Here is a 16,355-nt window from a genome sequence, read left to right on the forward strand (position 1 = left end):
ACCCCCTTGTTTGGGTGTGTCCGTTTTATTTTATTTTATTTATGGGAGGAGGACAGGGTCCACACCTGCACGAACAGGATTTTGGAAGGACGATCAGGGGCACAGGTGGGGCTCTGCTGCTCCTGACAAGGGATGCCAGCGTAAAAGAAAGAAAGAAAACAGAGGGCTCGGAGGGGTCGGAGGGCTCGGAGGGCTCAAGGATCGACCCCTTCGAGCCCTAATGGAGCCCTCCAGCCCTCCAGCCCTCCGAGCCCTCCGAGCCCTCCGAGCCCTCTTGGGGGGCAGAAGAACATAAGCCGCGACAACATCGTTTTTTTATCTTTTTGCGACCCAGTCTCGAACTGGCAGCCACTATCTCACCGGAGGTACCATGTCAGGAGACGGAACACGGAGGAGCTGTATAGGTCACTAGAGACCCACACCATCGCTACATCACCACAGCCACCAAGTCGGATACAAGTCGATGACAATGTGCACAGCAGGACAAACCAAACATGAGACGGTTACACAAGGACGGTCAGGCTACGGTCAGGAAGTAGGTTTGAGTTCACACTCTCCAACAGGCCCCCCGCTACGTCGCACGAGTGCAACCGGGTAGCGGGGGGCTAAAATGGCACCGATTTACGATTTTCCGCGCGCTGCGCGCGCCGAGCACGGCCACGGCGCCAAAAAAGTGCTTGCCGGAGTCCGTTTTCAGTGGGGGGACACACAAAACGACATTTGCATCGGCCGGGCGGACAAATTTAGTGCCTGGGAGCCCCTTTTAGAGCCTTCTAAGCCCTTCCTGCTACTTTTTGAGCTCGGGTCCAGCAGAGCGCCTGCGCGTCCATCGCGCAGCAGACGCCGCTCGAGCTGCTCTGCTTCATCGAGGACTTTGCGCGGACGGCCCACCTACGTCGAGGCGTCGAGGCCGACCTCTTCCCACCCAGGTTTCGCGACTCTGCGTGGCCGACTCACACAGCGAGCCTTCCGAAGGCTCCTGGTCGTTGCACGAGATAATGTACATAACAAAGTCGCCCCAAGGCGCGCGTACCGGTAGCTATGACAGGGACCCCGCGGCCGCGGATCCGGCGGCGGACGGGGCTGGCGCGCAAGCGCCGGCCACCGTCGGGCCGCCGGGGATGCGCCGCGCACTCGCATCGGTTACCTCCATGAACGGCGGAGCTAAGTATTCTCGCGTCCACACCACACCTCGTCCAACGTACACACACTACTGTGCGAGCCGGCCTGAAGAACACAATTCTGCGTTTTTTTCTGCCCTCTCATCCGCCTACATCTGCATCTGCTGCACGCCGCCATGCTCGCCCTCGCTCTTCTCGCGACGCCCTCAACCGCCGCCTCTCGCCCCCGTCCGCGGCGCGGGGGGGCACTCATCGACACGCGCAACCGCACCGACTTCAGCACCAAGCTCGAGACCGACGCGCCGACGCTCGCCCTCGCGGCGTCTGCCTCGCGCAAACCCGACAAGGCTGCGGAGCTCCTGCTCCACCAAGACGTCCTCGGGGGGACGCTGTTCGGTGCCCGTCCGGACGTCGCCACCTTCCATCCAACCTTCTCCATCCCGTTCAACATCTCCAAGTTCAGCGGCGCCGCCTCGCGCGCCGCCGCCCCGACCACCGTCAAGCCCATCGGCGCCGCGGCCGACGCCGAGCTCGCCTCCTTTGGCGAGACCACCGGCGCGGTCAAGAATGGCGACGTCTCGCTCGCCGACTCCACCGCCAACTCCGTCGGTGTCACGTGCGGCGGCGCCGCCGCCCCTGTGTGGTGCGCGGAGCCGCCGCCGCCGCTCGCCGAGCTCTGCGTCTCTGAGGATCCGATCAAGGCCTCGGGCTCCACGAGCAGCGAGACGAGCCTCAAGACCGCCACGGCCCACTCGAAGAGCGAGGCCGACAAGACGGACACAAAGGTGTGCGACTCTCCGCTCTCTCCCACACCGTCTGCCTCTCTCACGGGGGCATGCTCCGCCGCCCTCCCCGCCTCTCCATCTCCGCCCGGGCGCCCTCGCCGCCCCCCACTCTCCCCCCACCACCCTCTCCCCCTCCCCGCCCCCGCCCCCGCCCCCGCCCCCGCCCCCGCCCTCCCCCAGCCGCCCTCCCCACCTCCTTCCCCGCCCCCTCCTCCGCCGCCGCCACCTCCCTCATCCCTCTCCCCCTCCCCACCCCACACACCATTCCTTGCCGGCCGCCCTCCCCCGCCGCCCCCCCCCACCTCCCTAGCCGCCTCTCCCTGCTCCGCCGCCCTCCCCTGCGCCGCCCTCCGCCCCGCCCTCGCTCCCCGCTCCCACACCGTCGGCCCCACATCGGCGCCTCCGCCGCGCCGTCCCCGCCTCCGCTCCAACCCCCCCACCCCCCCTCACAGAACAAGCCTGCCCCGGGCTCCACGACGGACGAGGCGGACTGCACGTATGCCACGGCCCACTCCAACGTCGAGATCGGGATCGGTAAGACCTACCCGACTACCTCCACGCTCAACATCGGCGCCTACGCCGAGCTCGCCCCCTTATTTGACGAGACTTCCGGCGCGACGAAGATCGGCGACCCCTCACTCGAGGAGAGCTTCACGACCGCCACGGCCCTCTCAGAGGTCGATGTGGCCTCGCTGCTCTTTCTCCACTCTTGTGCAGCCGTGCTGGCGCTGCTCCTCGCGGCGTTCCTTGAGCCGCCGTTGCGTGGGCAGGTCAAGAAGAAGAGCGTGGAGCGCAGCAGCCACGCAGCGATCTCCGTACCCTTGCTTTCCAGCACGCGTGCTCTCCGAGTTGGCATTGTGATCCTCTTCTTCCTGCAGGGCGTATGCGGCAATTTACCAGCGGCGCCACCGGCCGCGCCACCAATCTCTCCTCCGTCGGAGCCGCCGCCGCCGCCGCTGTCGCCGCCGTCGCCGCCGTCGCCGCCGTCGCCACCGCCGTCGCCGCCGTCGCCGCCGTCGCCGCCGTCGCCGCCGCCGTCGCCGCCCCCGCTGCCGCCGCCATCGCCGCCGCCGTCACCGCCCCCGCTGCCGCCGCCATCGCCGCCGTCGCCGCCAGCTTCACCGCCTCCGCCGCTGCCGCCGCTCTCCCCCGGCTATGTCGCCGCGGAGAGCGAGGACCAGCTCCGCAACCTGATCGAGGAGCCGACGTCTGCCGACGTCTCCGTCTACCTGCCTCCCAGTGCGCACTTCAAGCTGAGCAGCCAGATCAGCTGCACCTCCACCATCAAAGTGACCGTCGCGAGCAGCGGCGAGGGCGCGACGCTCGACGGCAAGCGAGAGACCAGGCTCTTTTCCCTCTCGGGCGGCTGCAGCCTCACCCTGCGGGGGCTGACCCTCGTCAACGGGAGGGCGTGGGACGCCTGGGACGGCGGCGTTGTGTACGCTTACGGCGCAGGCGACGTCGAGATCATCGACTCGGATGTGAGGGATTGCAGTGCTTACAATGTGCGCCGCGTAGAGCTAGCCGCCTCCCTGCAGCGCCGCACGGCAGCGGGGCGAGAGATGGAGAGGGCCACGGCTGCCTCACCCCGCTCTCTCCTCGCAACCGCAGGTCGGCGGCGTCGTCTTCGCGTATGACAGCGGTGCGGTCTCGCTAATCGGCTCGACCGTTTCGGGCTGCTCGGCTTATGTGCGCCGCGTAGAGCTAGCCGCCGGCCCTGCGGCGCCGCACGGAAGCGGGGCGAGAGATGGAACGGGACACGGCTGCCTCATCCCCGCTCTCTCCTCGCAACCGCAGAACGGCGGCGTCGTCTACGCGTCTCGCAGCGGTGCGGTCTCGATAACCAGCTCGACTCTGGCGAACTGCTCGGCTAACTATGTGCGCCGCGTAGAGCTAGCCGCCCTGCAGCGCCTCACGGCAGCGGGGCGAGAGATGGAGAGGGGCCACGGCTGCCTCACCCCGCTCTCTCCTCGCAACCGCAGTGGGGCGGAGCCACATACACGTGGGGCAGCGACCTCATCGTGACCGACTCCACCATCTCCGGCTGCAATGCCACGCGAGGCGGCGCAGTTCACGTGGCCTCGGGCTCAGCCAGAGCCAGCCTGGCCCGCTCAACCATCTCCAACTGCATCGCCTCAGAGTCTGGCGGCGGCCTCTACTCGGCGGGCGGGCGCACCACCCTGAGTGACGGCACTCTCATCAGCGGCTGCTTGGCCCAAGAGGGCCGCTCCGTCTTCCTGCTCGCTGGCGAGGTCTCCTACACCCTCCCCGCCCCCGCCGGCCGCTGGCTGCCAAACGCGCGCTGCGAGGTGTACCGGAAGGCGTGCCCTTACCCTTCTTATGAGGCCAAGCAGAAGGCGTGCCTCAAGCACCGCGAAGATTGCGCCCTCGCCGTCGCAGCAGTCGGCCAGCCGCCTTGGTACTGCCAGAACCCGACCTTCGTGCAGCCCTGCAACTGGGAGGACGACCCCTCCCTCCTCGGCGATGACCTCTACCAGCTGCCGCTGCTGCCCGTCGATGAGGACTTCCCCTTCGCCTGCGCCGCCGGCCTCCTCGGCTCGGCCGACCCAAAGGAGCAGTCGAGCAGCAGCTGCGCCGGCCGCTGCCCCGCAGGCTCTCAGTGCCCCACAGAGGCGACCTATGAGGCTCTGCCCTGCGATGCTGGCCACGTCTGCCCGGAGGGGACGAGCGTGCCCCTTCCCTGCCCCGCCGGGTCGTACTCGAACGCCACCGACCTCGCCGCCGCGAGCGAGTGCACCGACGCCTCGCCGGGCCACATCGCCACCACGGGCTCGACGCAGCAGACGCCGTGTGCCAAGGGAAGCTACGCCGCCACGGGCGGCCTCTCCGAGTGCGCGCAATGCGAGGGCGGGACGTACCAGAACGACACGGGCGCAACTGGCTGCCGCGACTGCGAGAAAGGCAGCTACTGCGAGCCGGGCGCGTCGAGGCCGCTGCCGTGCGAGGGCGGGTCCTACTCGAACAGGACGGACCTGTCGGCCGCCTCGCAGTGCACGCCCGCCGATCCGGGCCACATCGCCGCCCGGGGCGCCACCGAGCAGACGGCGTGCGGCGAGGGCAGCTTCGCCAGCGGCACGCGCAACGAGGTCTGCCAGCTCTGCGCCGAGGGCTCCTACCAGGGCGCGACCGCCGCGAGCGAGTGCACCGACGCCTCGCCGGGCCACTTCGCCACCACCGGCTCCACCGAGCAGACGGCGTGCGCCAAGGGGTCGTACACGAACGAGACCAGGCAGGGCGAGTGCACGCCCTGCGCCGGCGGCACGTACCAGGACGCGGAGGCGCAGACGGCGTGCAAGCCGTGCGAGGCGGGCGGCTACTGCGCTGTTGGCGCGGCGGCGGCGCTGCCGTGCGAGGCTGGCAGCTACTCGAACAAGACGAATCTTGACTCGGCGGGCAGCTGCGAGGACTGCCCTTCGGGCCACGCTTGCACCACTGGCAGCGCGACTCCCATGGCTTGCCGCGCCGGCACATTCGCATCCGGCTCGCGCAACGCCGAGTGCGAGCCGTGCAAGGCGGGATCCTACCAGAACGCCATCGGTGCTGCCGGCTGCGTCCGGTGCGGGCTTGGCAGCTTCTGCCCGGTCGGCGCGTCGCTCGAGCTGCCTGCGGCGTGCGAGCCGGGTACATACGCCAACGTCACGGACGGCGACGGCATCCCCGACTGCTTCGACTGCCCGGCGGGCTCGTCGTGTCCGGGCGGCGCCGCGCGTCCGACGCAGTGCGCGGCGGGCACGATCGCGCCGGCCGAGCGGATGGAGGCGTGCGACAAGTGCGCGGGCGGGACCTACCAGAACGACACGGGCGCGACATCCTGTCGCGCTTGCGAGGCGGGCGGCTACTGCGCTGTTGGCGCGGCGGCGGCGCTGCCGTGCGAGGCTGGCAGCTACTCGCGCGCCACCAACCTCTTCGCCGCGAGCGAGTGCACCGACGCCTCGCCGGGCCACTTCGCCACCACCGGCTCCACGCAGCAGACGCCGTGCTCGCCTGGCACCTTCGCCGCGACAGAGGGGCAGTCCAAGTGCGAGTCTTGCGATCCCGGCACTTCGTCGAATCAAGGCAGCGTCGCGTGCGACGAGTGCGAGGCTGGCAAATACGCCGCCAACGCTGGACAAAGCCTCTGCAATCTATGTCCGCATCCCCTCAGCTCGGCCAGCGGCAGCACCACCTGCTCGTTTTGCATGGACGGCTACTACTTGCGGAACGCGACTGCCGACCCGGACGATATGTTCAGATCCCCGACCGCGTACTGCAAGTCCTGCCCGCCGAACGCCGACTGCCCAGTCAACACGTCTCTCGAGTCCCTCGGTATCCCGGCCGGCTTCTGGCGCGCCAGCCCCTTTACCGCCGTGCTGGCAGAGTGCGGCGGCTTTGGCGGCGATGGCGAGGCCGGCGAGAAGCGATGCGCCGGCAGCGAGGCAGAGGCCTCTCGTCGCCGGAGGATGGAGGTGAGCTCTTCGGACGAGTACTGCGCTTCCGGCTTCACTGGCCCGGAGTGCCAACTCTGCGCCGCAGAGAACCAGTACCTCGTCGATGGCGTCAACTGCAAGGAGTGCGCGGCGCGCGGCGCGGCGGCGGGTCGCATCGTAGGCCTCGTCCTCGGCCTCTGCGTCGCGTGCGGCTTGGCGGCGTGGGCCTACCACATGCCGTGGCGGAAGGAGCGCATCATCGGCCCTCTCCTCCGCTTTGCAGACCGCTCCGTCAAGTACTACGTCGGGGTCGGAATGACAGCAAAGCTCAAGATCCTGTTTGGCTTCTATCAGATCTGCACCGTCCTCTCCTCCACCTACTCCGCGCGGCTGCCGGACAAGTACACGGGCTGGACGGACAACTTGGCCAACGTGATCTCCATCGACTGGTCTGGCTTTTTCCTGCCGGAGCAGTGCCTCGGCTACGCTCTGCGGCTCCTCGCCATCGCCCTCTCCCCCGTCGCGCTCATCGCCCTGCTCATGATCGCGGGGATAAGTCTGCGGCTCCGCTGCTGGCGCGCCGCCCCGGCGCCGCGCGAGAGATCGTGGTACGCGGAGGCGGCCCTCGGCCTCCTCGACCTCACGCCGGCGGGCCTCGTGCTCGTCTTCTGCTTCGTGCCCTCCATCAGCGCCTCCATCTTCCGCTCCTGGTCGTGCCAGGCGCCCTCTCACAGCTGATGACTGCCGTTGCTCACAACACCACACCCCTCAGTCCTCGTAAGTTTCTGCTGATAGGCCTACACGATCTCTCCGCCCGGCGAGGAGCTAGAGCAGGTCTCCTACATGCGGCAGGACGCGAGCGTCGAGTGCGGCTCCGACGATCACGGACCCATCACCGCCCTCGCCACCGGCTTCATCGTCCTCTGGCCCGCCGGCTCGCTGGTCCTCTTCACGTCGCTCCTCGCCGCTTGCTACAAGCCGCTGCAGGCCAAGACGCCGAATGCTCTGACGCGGGCCACCGCCTTCCTTCACCGGGAGTACGAGACGACCTGGTACTGGTGGGAGGCGGTCGAGCTGGCGCGCAAGCTCGTGCTGACTGGCTTCGTGCTTCTAATACCGGAGGAGCGCGCCTTTGTTCGCCTCGTGGTGGCGACGCTCATCTGCTCATGCTACGCCGTCGCACTCGCCGTCGTGCGGCCGTACAAGCGGGTCGAGGACAACGTGCTCGCCGTCGCCACGAGCCTCGTGCTCCTCCTCCTCTTCCTCGGCACCAACTGGAGCACCATCTTCCTCGGCATCCAGGAGCGGTACCAGGGAGTAGATCCCGCCGATGTCCTCGGCTTCCGCAGCCTCAATGTGATTGTCGACTCGATGATCATCCTCGTTGCAGTCGTGCTCGCCTTCTTCCTCGTCGGCGCCATCGTCGCCGCCCGTCGCGTCGCCAAGATCCCCACGATCCGACTCGTCTCGACCAAGCAGCCCCCCGAGCTGAGCATCGTGAGGGGCCTCACGTGGCACCTCTTCAACAGCCACATCTGGTGAGTCACGGCTATGGAGGGAGAGAGGGAGCGAAAACAGCCGGCGTGACCCCCGCCCCTCACCCAAACGAATAGGTCGACCGGTCAAGACGCCGTCAAGGTCATCAAGGGTGAGCTCGAGCAGCTGCTGCCGAACATCAAAGTCTTTCTCGACGCGCGCACATGCTCATCAGCGCTGCTTAAGCTACACAAAGAGCCCCCCTGACGCACCGCGGTGTGCTCATAGGTAGATGATCTCAAGGATATCGGGGCGCTGGAGGAGTACATCCAGAGCTCGCAGGTCATCCTCTTCTTCCTCTCGCAGGGCTACTTCCGCTCCAAGGCTCGCCTCTTCCTCCCACCCCGCCCCTCTACCGCACCCTGGCCCCAAGATCTGCCGCCTCGCCCGCGCCACAGAACTGCCTCCGCGAGGTCCGCTCGTCGCTCGAGAAGGACAAGCCGCTCGTCCTCGTCCAAGAAGCGGACCCTGAAAAGGGCGGCGGGACGCTCCAGGCGCTGCGCGACGAGTGCCCCGAGGACCTGCAGCCGGCCATCTTTGACAACGACTGGCCGCTCACGATTTGGTATCGCATCGATGAGTTTCAGCTCATCTCCCTCAAGATCATCGCCGAGGCGCCGCCGGCCACAGCCAGCTCCGTTCTCTCACTCTACCTCCCGGCCAACCCCACTTGAACCAACCTAGGCGGTGCTCCTCTGCTCGCCCAACTTTCTGGACAGGACCTCCCTTCCGCTCTGCGTGTCGGGTGAGCTCGAGAGCCAGTCGCTCGCCTTTTCCAAACCGTGCACGCTCTGGGCCTCGCCAGCCAACGCGGGGTCGCTGGCGCTGGCCGATGAGATCGCCGCCGCCTTTGCCCCAGATCGTGAGACCGCCGGTCTCACGATCTGCACCACCGATGATCGGCCGGCCAGCGCGACGCACTTGCTGCTCTACCTCAACGAGGACAGCTTCGTCAGCGACGAGCGGCTGGCCGAGCAGGTCAAGCAGGCGCGGGAGGACAAGCTGAAGATCGTCATGGCGCACGAGAACGACCCCGCGCTCGGCGGCTGCCAGTTCTCGAGGTTTTTCGAAGTCACGCCGCAGGAGCGAATGTCTCAACGTGGCGCCTGTCCCGCCACCCCTCCTCCCCCCCAACCCTCTCCCCCCCCAACGCCGCAGGAGCTCATCGCCGGCGGACTCTACAAGGACCTGGCAAAATCCTGCTTCCCCGGCCACCACCGCAAGGCGCGCGCCCTCTCCCCCACAGCGAGCTCTCCCCCGCATCGAGCGTTTCGTGACGAGGGGCGGGTCCCTGCCCGCAGGTGTCGCTCGTCCTTCTGGCAAAGAGCCTAGGCGCGACCCCCGCTCGGTCGCGGGCGGGCCTCCTCGCTTCAGGCAGCGTCGTTGAGGGCAGCACCAGTCTCGCGATGCGCAGCCTTGGCGGACTCAGCCGGGTGTTCGCCAAGATGAGCAGCCGCAGCTCTGCGGAGGCGCGCGAGGTCTCTGGAGGCGAGGCGTCGTCGGTGCAGCAGCAGGTCTGATCGGTTGCGCGATGTCGTGCGCAAAACGTGCGGCGCGGCGATGACCTGCAAACACGGGACGATTAGTAGAGCTAGCTCGCACATGGAGCATCCGTGGGATGTTGTGCGCGGCATTCACATTGCGTTGGAGGGAGGGGGGGGAGGGGGGGGAGTCACATGTACATGTACATGTTGTTGTGCATGTGCATGTCACGTGCACGGGCAGTCCGGATGGAGATTTTATGATTTGCGTCGTGGGACGTGGGGTTCCACTTCCAGCTCTTTCGTCCTGCGCGGCCGCGAGGGTAGAGCCGTATCGTGGTGACTGGTGTGGTGCCACTGCGCGCCAGTCCCGTGCCTAGTTTTTTGAGAGAAAATTCTTTTGTATCCAGAAAGAAAGAAAACAGATAACCCATCCAGCTTGCGTCACTGGCGAGTTCGACTGAGCCCTGGTCTGACAGCCTGACACGTGACAGCAACCCCCGGAGCCGGACAGCGCCTGACAGCGCGAGCGCCCGACAGCCTGACAGCGCTGACAGCACTTTCTCCGACAGCCTGACAGCACGTATCTGACAGCCTGACAGCAGAGTCTGACATCAGAGGTGCTCCGTTGCTGTCAGGCCCTGACGTAACAGCCCGACAGCTGCCCGACACGCGACAGCCCGACATCACACAGTGGCCTGACAGCAGCGCTGACAGCCCGACACAGCCCGACCAGCCCGACAGCAGCACAGACCATGCACAGGCCGTGCAGCCTCTTTCTTGTGCCCCATGAGGGTATAACAAAACTATTACATGCAAAGATATGTGAGTGTGGTCCATGCAGTCATGGGGGATGGTCATGCTTCATGGGTCTCTCTCTCAACCCTCCCGCCCCACCTCTGCGGACCCGCGGCTGTGCTACAACTACAAATGAAGCTACCAGCTAGCCTTCTGGGGCCCTACAGTCATATGCCTACGGCGTCTGGGTTGGGGTGGCCGCCGCCGTCTGTGCCGCCGCCGCCGGCCCGCCGCCTGCGCCTGCGCCGCCATCTGCGCTCCCCAGGCGGCCGCCGCTGCCGGGGCGTGATCACGCCGTAGGAGGGGGGCAGCTGCATAGCCGCCGACGTCATCGGCGTCAGCGCCCCCGCCGCCGCCTGGCCAGCAGCAACGGGGTCTTCATCAACGACCCCAAGGGCCTCTTTATCCTCCGGTGTGGTACCGTGAGGTGAAGGGTGACGGGACCCCCCCAGACGGCCCGCGCTACCAGAACAGAGCGTGCAAGTACTACAAGCTGACGAGCGACAACGATGGGAAGGCCTTCCGCTGGACCAGCAACTACCAGATCATCAGCAAGGTGTACCCGAGGAAGCACTCCAGCCTGTGCCTCGGCTGCTATTCTCTCAGACTCAGTGCGGCAGACAAGAAGATGACGTCCACCATGAAAAAGATGGTGGGCCCGGAGGCAGAGTAGAGTATGTGTAGCAGAGTCCTGCTGGTCTCCTCGTGATAGTGTCATAAGTGTGGCTGATGTGTGTCAGAGCCTGACAGCACCCCAACAGCACCACCTGACAGCACCTGACAGCACCGGCCTACGTCTGACAGCAGCAGCAGCCTGACAGCTCTGACAGCTCCGACAGCGTCTGACAGCACCACCCGACAGCTCCGACAGCACCTGACAGCTACAGAGCACCTCTGATGTCAGACACGCACCCGACAGCACCCGACAGCACTGACAGCACCTGACAGCTGGTCTGACAGAGGCACCTGACAGTGCCTGACAGTGCCCGACAGCCCGACAGATCACCTGACAGCACCTGACAGCCTGACAGCCAGGGCTCAGGAGTTCGATGTCTTTTGCCATCGGTGAGGAGGCGTGCACGGGGGCGTGCCCCGGAGCACACCTCCGGTGTCGGGAGGGGGCCACGCACGGGAGCCGGGAGTGCGTTCCCACGGGGCTGCTTGTTTTTGGCCACACCTTCCTGTTGCCCCGAAGATTTTTTCTCCATAGGAGGGACACAGTCTGGCCAAAGTGGTCGGGCCGAGAGACGGACGCCGACTCTGCGCTGGCCGCTTCCGCGGCCGGGCTCGCGCTCCACGCCGTCGTCCTCGACGACTTCAAGTCCTACTCGGGCCGTGTGGTGGCGGAGTTCAACTCGCGGGGCATCATTGCGATCGTCGCCCCGAACGGCGCAGGAAAGAGCTGTCTCGTGGAGGGCATCTGCTTTGCGCTTGGGCTCGACCTCCGCTCGATGCGGGCGCAAAATCTCAAGGCTCTGGTCAACCGCACGGGCCGCGACGACGGCGTCGCTTGTGCCGTCAGCTGCGTCTTCCGCGCACGCAGCGGGGCCGGCGCGCTCTGCGTGCAGAGGCGCGCCATCGCGCCCGCCGACGGTCCGGCGCGGAGCGAGTTTCGGGTGCAGAGCTGCTCATGCGGTGGTTTCGGGTCGGGCGGGCGTCGAGCACGATCAGCTCCCATGGCCCTGCGACCAGTGCGAGGTGCGCGTGGCGCGCCGATCCGAGCTCAAGGCTCTGCTGCTCCGCTCGCTCCAGCTCGACGTCGATCGGCCAGACACCTTTGTCGTCCAGCAGAGCGCGTGCGCGTCCATCACGCAGCAGACGCCGCTCGAGCTGCTGCTCTGCTTCATCGAGGACTTGCGCGGACGGCCCACCTACGTCGAGGCGTCGAGGCCGACCTCTTCCCACCCAGGTTTCGCGACTCTGCGTGGCAGACTCACACAGCGAGCCTTCCTGTCTCCCTGCTGCCGATTCATCGGTTGTGCTCAGTCAAGATATTGTAGAGACCGACCATATGCACAATATCTTGATAGAGAGCTAAGCCCAGTTCAACGATCGGCAGCCTCACCGAAGGTCGCGCCGCTGCGCAGCGAGAGCCAGGCTCGCCCGGCGAAGGTGACCAGAGAGTGCTCAACAAATACCAGAAAAAATCAGGGAGCCTCAGGGAGTGCCACTGCCACCACCCAGGCCGCGGGAGCCGAGCGGCTGCGCCGAGGACAGCTCCCTCAGTGTGCTCCGCGGCCCACCAGTGTGCGCCGCGGCGCCGTCCAGCCACTTTGGCGGGCCAGCCACCGGACGAGTCTTCGACTCTGAAGGACAGAAAAGTACCGTCTGAAAGGTATTTTGATGCTCTATTTAGCGCACTTGGTCTCAAAGAGCAGCTCCGTTCACAGCGGGCGTGATTCACGCTGCATGGGGTGGGAAGAGGTTATGACGAGCGCTCCCATGCCTGGCCGACCAAAAGCTGGCTCAGCCGCCTCCCGGCGCGGACACGCTTCAACGGCGCCACAGGCTGGCTCGCGCTGCCGAAAAAGATCGAGGCAGCCGCGGCGGCCGGTAAGGCGGGCGTGGTGCTGACGTGGCTGGCCGGGGACGGGCGGGTTGACGCGACATGCGTGCATCGCGGTGTGAGTGGCTTTACGCTGATCGCCGCCGGACACGGTCACAAGCAGCTGGTCGAGGTTCTGCTGAAGCGGGGCGCGAAGCCGGACGCGCAAAACAGCATCGGCATACGGCGAGAAGAATTCCCCTGATGACCGCCGCCATCAACGGCCACGTGAAGGTGGTCGAGACGCTGCTGCAGCACGGGGTGGAGATCGACCTGCAGGACAGCAGCAGCAACACTGCGCTCACGAGCGCCGCCTACTATGACCACCGTGTCGTCGTCCTCCAGCTTCTGCGGGCGGGCGCAGACATTGCGCTGCGCACTGCGGCGGGCAAGACGGCGCTGCAGCTTGCCAAGGAGAAGGGTCACACCGAGTGCGTCGCCGCCGTCAAGACGTTTCTCGGTGAGGTGGCGGTGGTGGGGAGGCGCGACGCGGCGGCGGTCGAGGCGGGCGGCGCGGGGGCAGGCAGCGCTTCGGGCGGCGCGGGCGGCAGCAGCGGGCCTGTTCCCGAGGAGATCGGCGAGGCGGGCGGCGCAGGGGCGGACGGTGGTGCCGCCTCGGGCAAGGGGGTGGCGGCGGCACCAACTGCCGCGTCCTTTTCTGGCGGCGTGGAGAGCGGAACGGGCGAGGACGCCGTCCCCGAGGAGGTCGTGGAGGCGGCTAAGCAAGACGACGAGGCGGTGTTGGTGTGGCTCGACGGCGGCGAGCGGGTGGGCGCGACTTTCACTGCGAAGGGTGCGAGCGGCTTTACGCTGCTGATGTACGCCGCCGCCTACGGCCACGAGCGGCTGGCCGTGGCGTTGCTGCAGCGTGGCGCTTCGGTCCACCTGCAAAACAGCGACGGCCGCACCGCACTGATGCTCGCCGCCCTCAATGGCCACGGGCGGATGGTCGAGCTGCTGCTGCAGCATGGCGCGGAGATCAACCAGCAGGACAAGGACGGCATCACCGCGCTGATGTTCGCCGCTTTCAGGGACCACCCCGCCGCTCCCCGCTGCCTGCTGCGGGCGGGCGCCGACACGGAGCTGCTCACGGTGGCTGGACACACAGCGCTGCAGGTCGCCAAGGAGAAGGGTCACGCCGGGTGCGTGCGCGCCCTCGAGGGCATGCGGCGGCCGTGTGCGTGCGCGCCCTCGAGGGCATGCGGCGGCCGAGGCGGCGGCCGAGGCGGCGGCCGAGGCGGCGGCCGAGGCGGCGGTGAAGGAGGCGGCGTGGGCTGCGGGGGCGGCGGAGCGGGTGGCGGCGGAGGCGGAGGCGGCGCGGCACGCCGAGGAGCTGCTGGCGGAGGTCGAGTCGGAGAAGCGCGGCAAGGGCAAGAAAGGCAAGAAGAAGAAGAATGGCGGTGGGAGTGGCGGCGCTGGGCCGTCGCAGGATTCCGAGGCGCCGTCAGAGACAGACGCAGCCAAGCCCGCGAAGCTGGACAGGGAGGGGTTGATCAGGCTTCTCGAGACGCTCCACGAGGAGCGGATTCGGTACGGCATCACGGCGGAGACGTCGGTCGAGGGGCTGGCCGAGGCGTTGGGAGAGGAGGCCGAGGCGGCCAGCGAAGCGAGCGAGGAGGAGACAGCGGGGGAGACAGGGGAGGCGGGCGACGAGGCGGCAGCCGAGGCGGCAGCGGAGGCGCGCCGAGAGGCTGAGGCTGAGGCTGAGGCTGTGGCAGAGGAGGAGGAGGCCGCGGCGGCGGAGGAGGCGGCGGCCGAGGAGGCAGTTGCAGCGGTAGCGGTGGTCGCGGCGGCGGCAGAGGCGGCGCTCGCCGCAGCCAAGGCGAGGCGCATCTCGGCGGCCGCTGCGAGGGCGAAGGCGCGGGAGGCAGCCTAGCTGTAGCCCGCGCAAGACGAAGAGGTCTGTTGGCAATACCAATGCGCAACTCGAACTGCGCGGGGGAAGGGTACACGGCTTTACTCTGCCTCTGGGGCTCTGGTTATGGTGAAGGCAAGGGTCGTGTGTATTTCTCTCTCGGCATTCGGCTCAATAATTTCTGGGGGACCTGGGGTTCTGGGGGCGCTGGCCTGGGGGGATGCGGTGTGCGCACAGAACACACGACACTGGGTCGACACAATTCGGCAAAAATGAAAAATAAAAAACTTACCAGACACGAGACACTCGAGACCGAAATGTCACACATCGCAGCACACGCGACAGCTCATTGGTGGTCATTGGTGGAGCGAGGTCGACGCCTGTCCGACAACCCATACAAACAAAGAGACTGAAGCCAGACAGCTCGAGCTGTCGAGTCCGGGCTGCTACTGGTGCGGGCTGCGGGCTGCGGCCTGCGCAGCGCGGCATTGCCACAACCCGAGAAGAGCGGCCACGATGGAAAAAACCCCCGGTTTTTTTGCCGGAGGTTGGGCCCCGTTCCCCAGCAAGGGTAGCCCCCCGCCGCCCAAGAGCCCCCCCCCCCCCCTCCCTTCCCCCCACCGCCGCACGCGTGCAGGGGCCCCTCGCCCGACCTCAGGGCCTGTTGCGGCGCTTCGGGGGAGCACCCCCCCCCCCCCCCCTCCTCTCCCCTGCCGTCCGTTCTAGTCCTGCCCCATGCCCTCGATCAGCCCGCCCGAGTCCTGCGCGTGCCTGCGGCGAGATGCAGCCGAGAGGAGCCGAGATGAGCCGAGATGAGCCGAGATGCAGCCGAGATGCAGCCGAGAGGAGCCGAGATGAGCCGAGATGCAGCCGAGAGGAGCCGAGAGGAGCCGAGAGGAGCCGAGATGCGATGAGCCGAGATGAGCAGCAATGAGCCGAGATTGGCAACCGTTGGCCGAGTGCTACTAGTTGGCCGAGCGCTACTGCGAGAGCCTGCCGAGCTCGTCCGCGCCCAGCTCCGACTCGTCGTCGCGGTACGAGCCTAGGACGCACTCTCCGCCTCGCGTGCAATGCCCCGTGTGTTTCGCGAGTGCGTGTGTGCCCCGTCGTCCGTGGCTAGGACGTGTGTCACACTGGCTGACTCACTGGCCGGTACGAGCCTATGCTCGGGACAATCTCGGATCATCTCGTGCGATCTCGGTACATCTCGGATCATCTCGTGCAATCTCGGGACATCTCGGATCATCTCGTGCAATCTCGGGACATCTCGCGGTTCGCGCCCGGGGGCGTGAGGCGCGCGCGCAAAACAGGAGGCCTGCTCCTCTGGCAGTCCGGACCCGGTGCTACGGCCGGTGGCAGTGTGCCTCGTGTCGGCTCCCGAGCCAATCGTGTGCAGCGTGTGTGTGCGTGTGGGCCCGTCCTCCATGCTAGGAGGTGTGTCAGACTGGCTGGCTGACTGCTCCTCTGTACGAGAGGGGGTCGGTGGAGACGGCTAGCTGAGGGCGGGAAGACGGTCTCGCCCACCCCTGCACTCCGAGCGCCACCCCCCAAGACACAGCGGCTGCGACTGCCGCCATGCGAGATACAACGGCTGCGACTGCCGTCCATGCGGCGTGGGAGAGGGTGAGATAGCTCCGGTTGCCCGCACCGCTCCCGATGGCCCCCTGGATGCCCAGGGGGGCTTTGGGTTTCCGGGTTTTTGCGCTCCAAGATGTTTTCGGGTCCCTCTCCTGGGGCTTGTTTTGTTTTTTCGGGCCCCCCCCCCCCCCCCTCCCTCCTCCTCCGCCTCTCCCCTCTTCACTGTGCT

At 67.0% G+C, this 16,355-nt stretch overlaps 3 protein-coding genes across 3 annotated transcripts; all 3 read left to right on the forward strand.

Moving 5' to 3' along the window:
* Positions 1–6,648: 6,648 nt before the first annotated feature.
* On the forward strand, positions 6,649–9,661 carry EMIHUDRAFT_448520 (hypothetical protein; the record flags this gene model as incomplete). The annotated part of the gene is made up of 9 exons (XM_005759574.1): positions 6,649–6,852; positions 6,952–7,008; positions 7,129–7,871; positions 7,947–8,013; positions 8,098–8,151; positions 8,268–8,507; positions 8,554–8,952; positions 9,028–9,093; positions 9,171–9,661. The coding sequence occupies 9 exons, from the start codon at positions 6,649–6,651 to the stop codon at positions 9,387–9,389; spliced, it is 2,049 nt and encodes a 682-aa protein (XP_005759631.1). The 3' UTR covers positions 9,390–9,661.
* Positions 9,662–10,315: 654 nt separating this feature from the next.
* On the forward strand, positions 10,316–10,778 carry EMIHUDRAFT_350863 (hypothetical protein; the record flags this gene model as incomplete). Its single annotated transcript, XM_005759575.1, has 2 exons — positions 10,316–10,560; positions 10,753–10,778. A coding segment is annotated over one exon (245 nt), but the record flags the coding sequence as incomplete, so codon positions are not given.
* A 419-nt stretch (positions 10,779–11,197) lies between these two features.
* EMIHUDRAFT_198544 (hypothetical protein) lies at positions 11,198–12,148 on the forward strand (the record flags this gene model as incomplete). Its single annotated transcript, XM_005759576.1, has 4 exons — positions 11,198–11,256; positions 11,359–11,764; positions 11,841–12,057; positions 12,135–12,148. 4 exons carry the CDS (start codon positions 11,198–11,200, stop codon positions 12,146–12,148), a joined length of 696 nt encoding a protein of 231 aa, XP_005759633.1.
* Between the last annotated feature and the right edge of the window lie 4,207 nt (positions 12,149–16,355).

The sequence above is a fragment of the Emiliania huxleyi genome (assembly GCF_000372725.1).
Source record: "Emiliania huxleyi CCMP1516 unplaced genomic scaffold EMIHUscaffold_8, whole genome shotgun sequence".
Classification (NCBI taxonomy): Eukaryota; Haptophyta; order Isochrysidales; family Noelaerhabdaceae; genus Emiliania; species Emiliania huxleyi.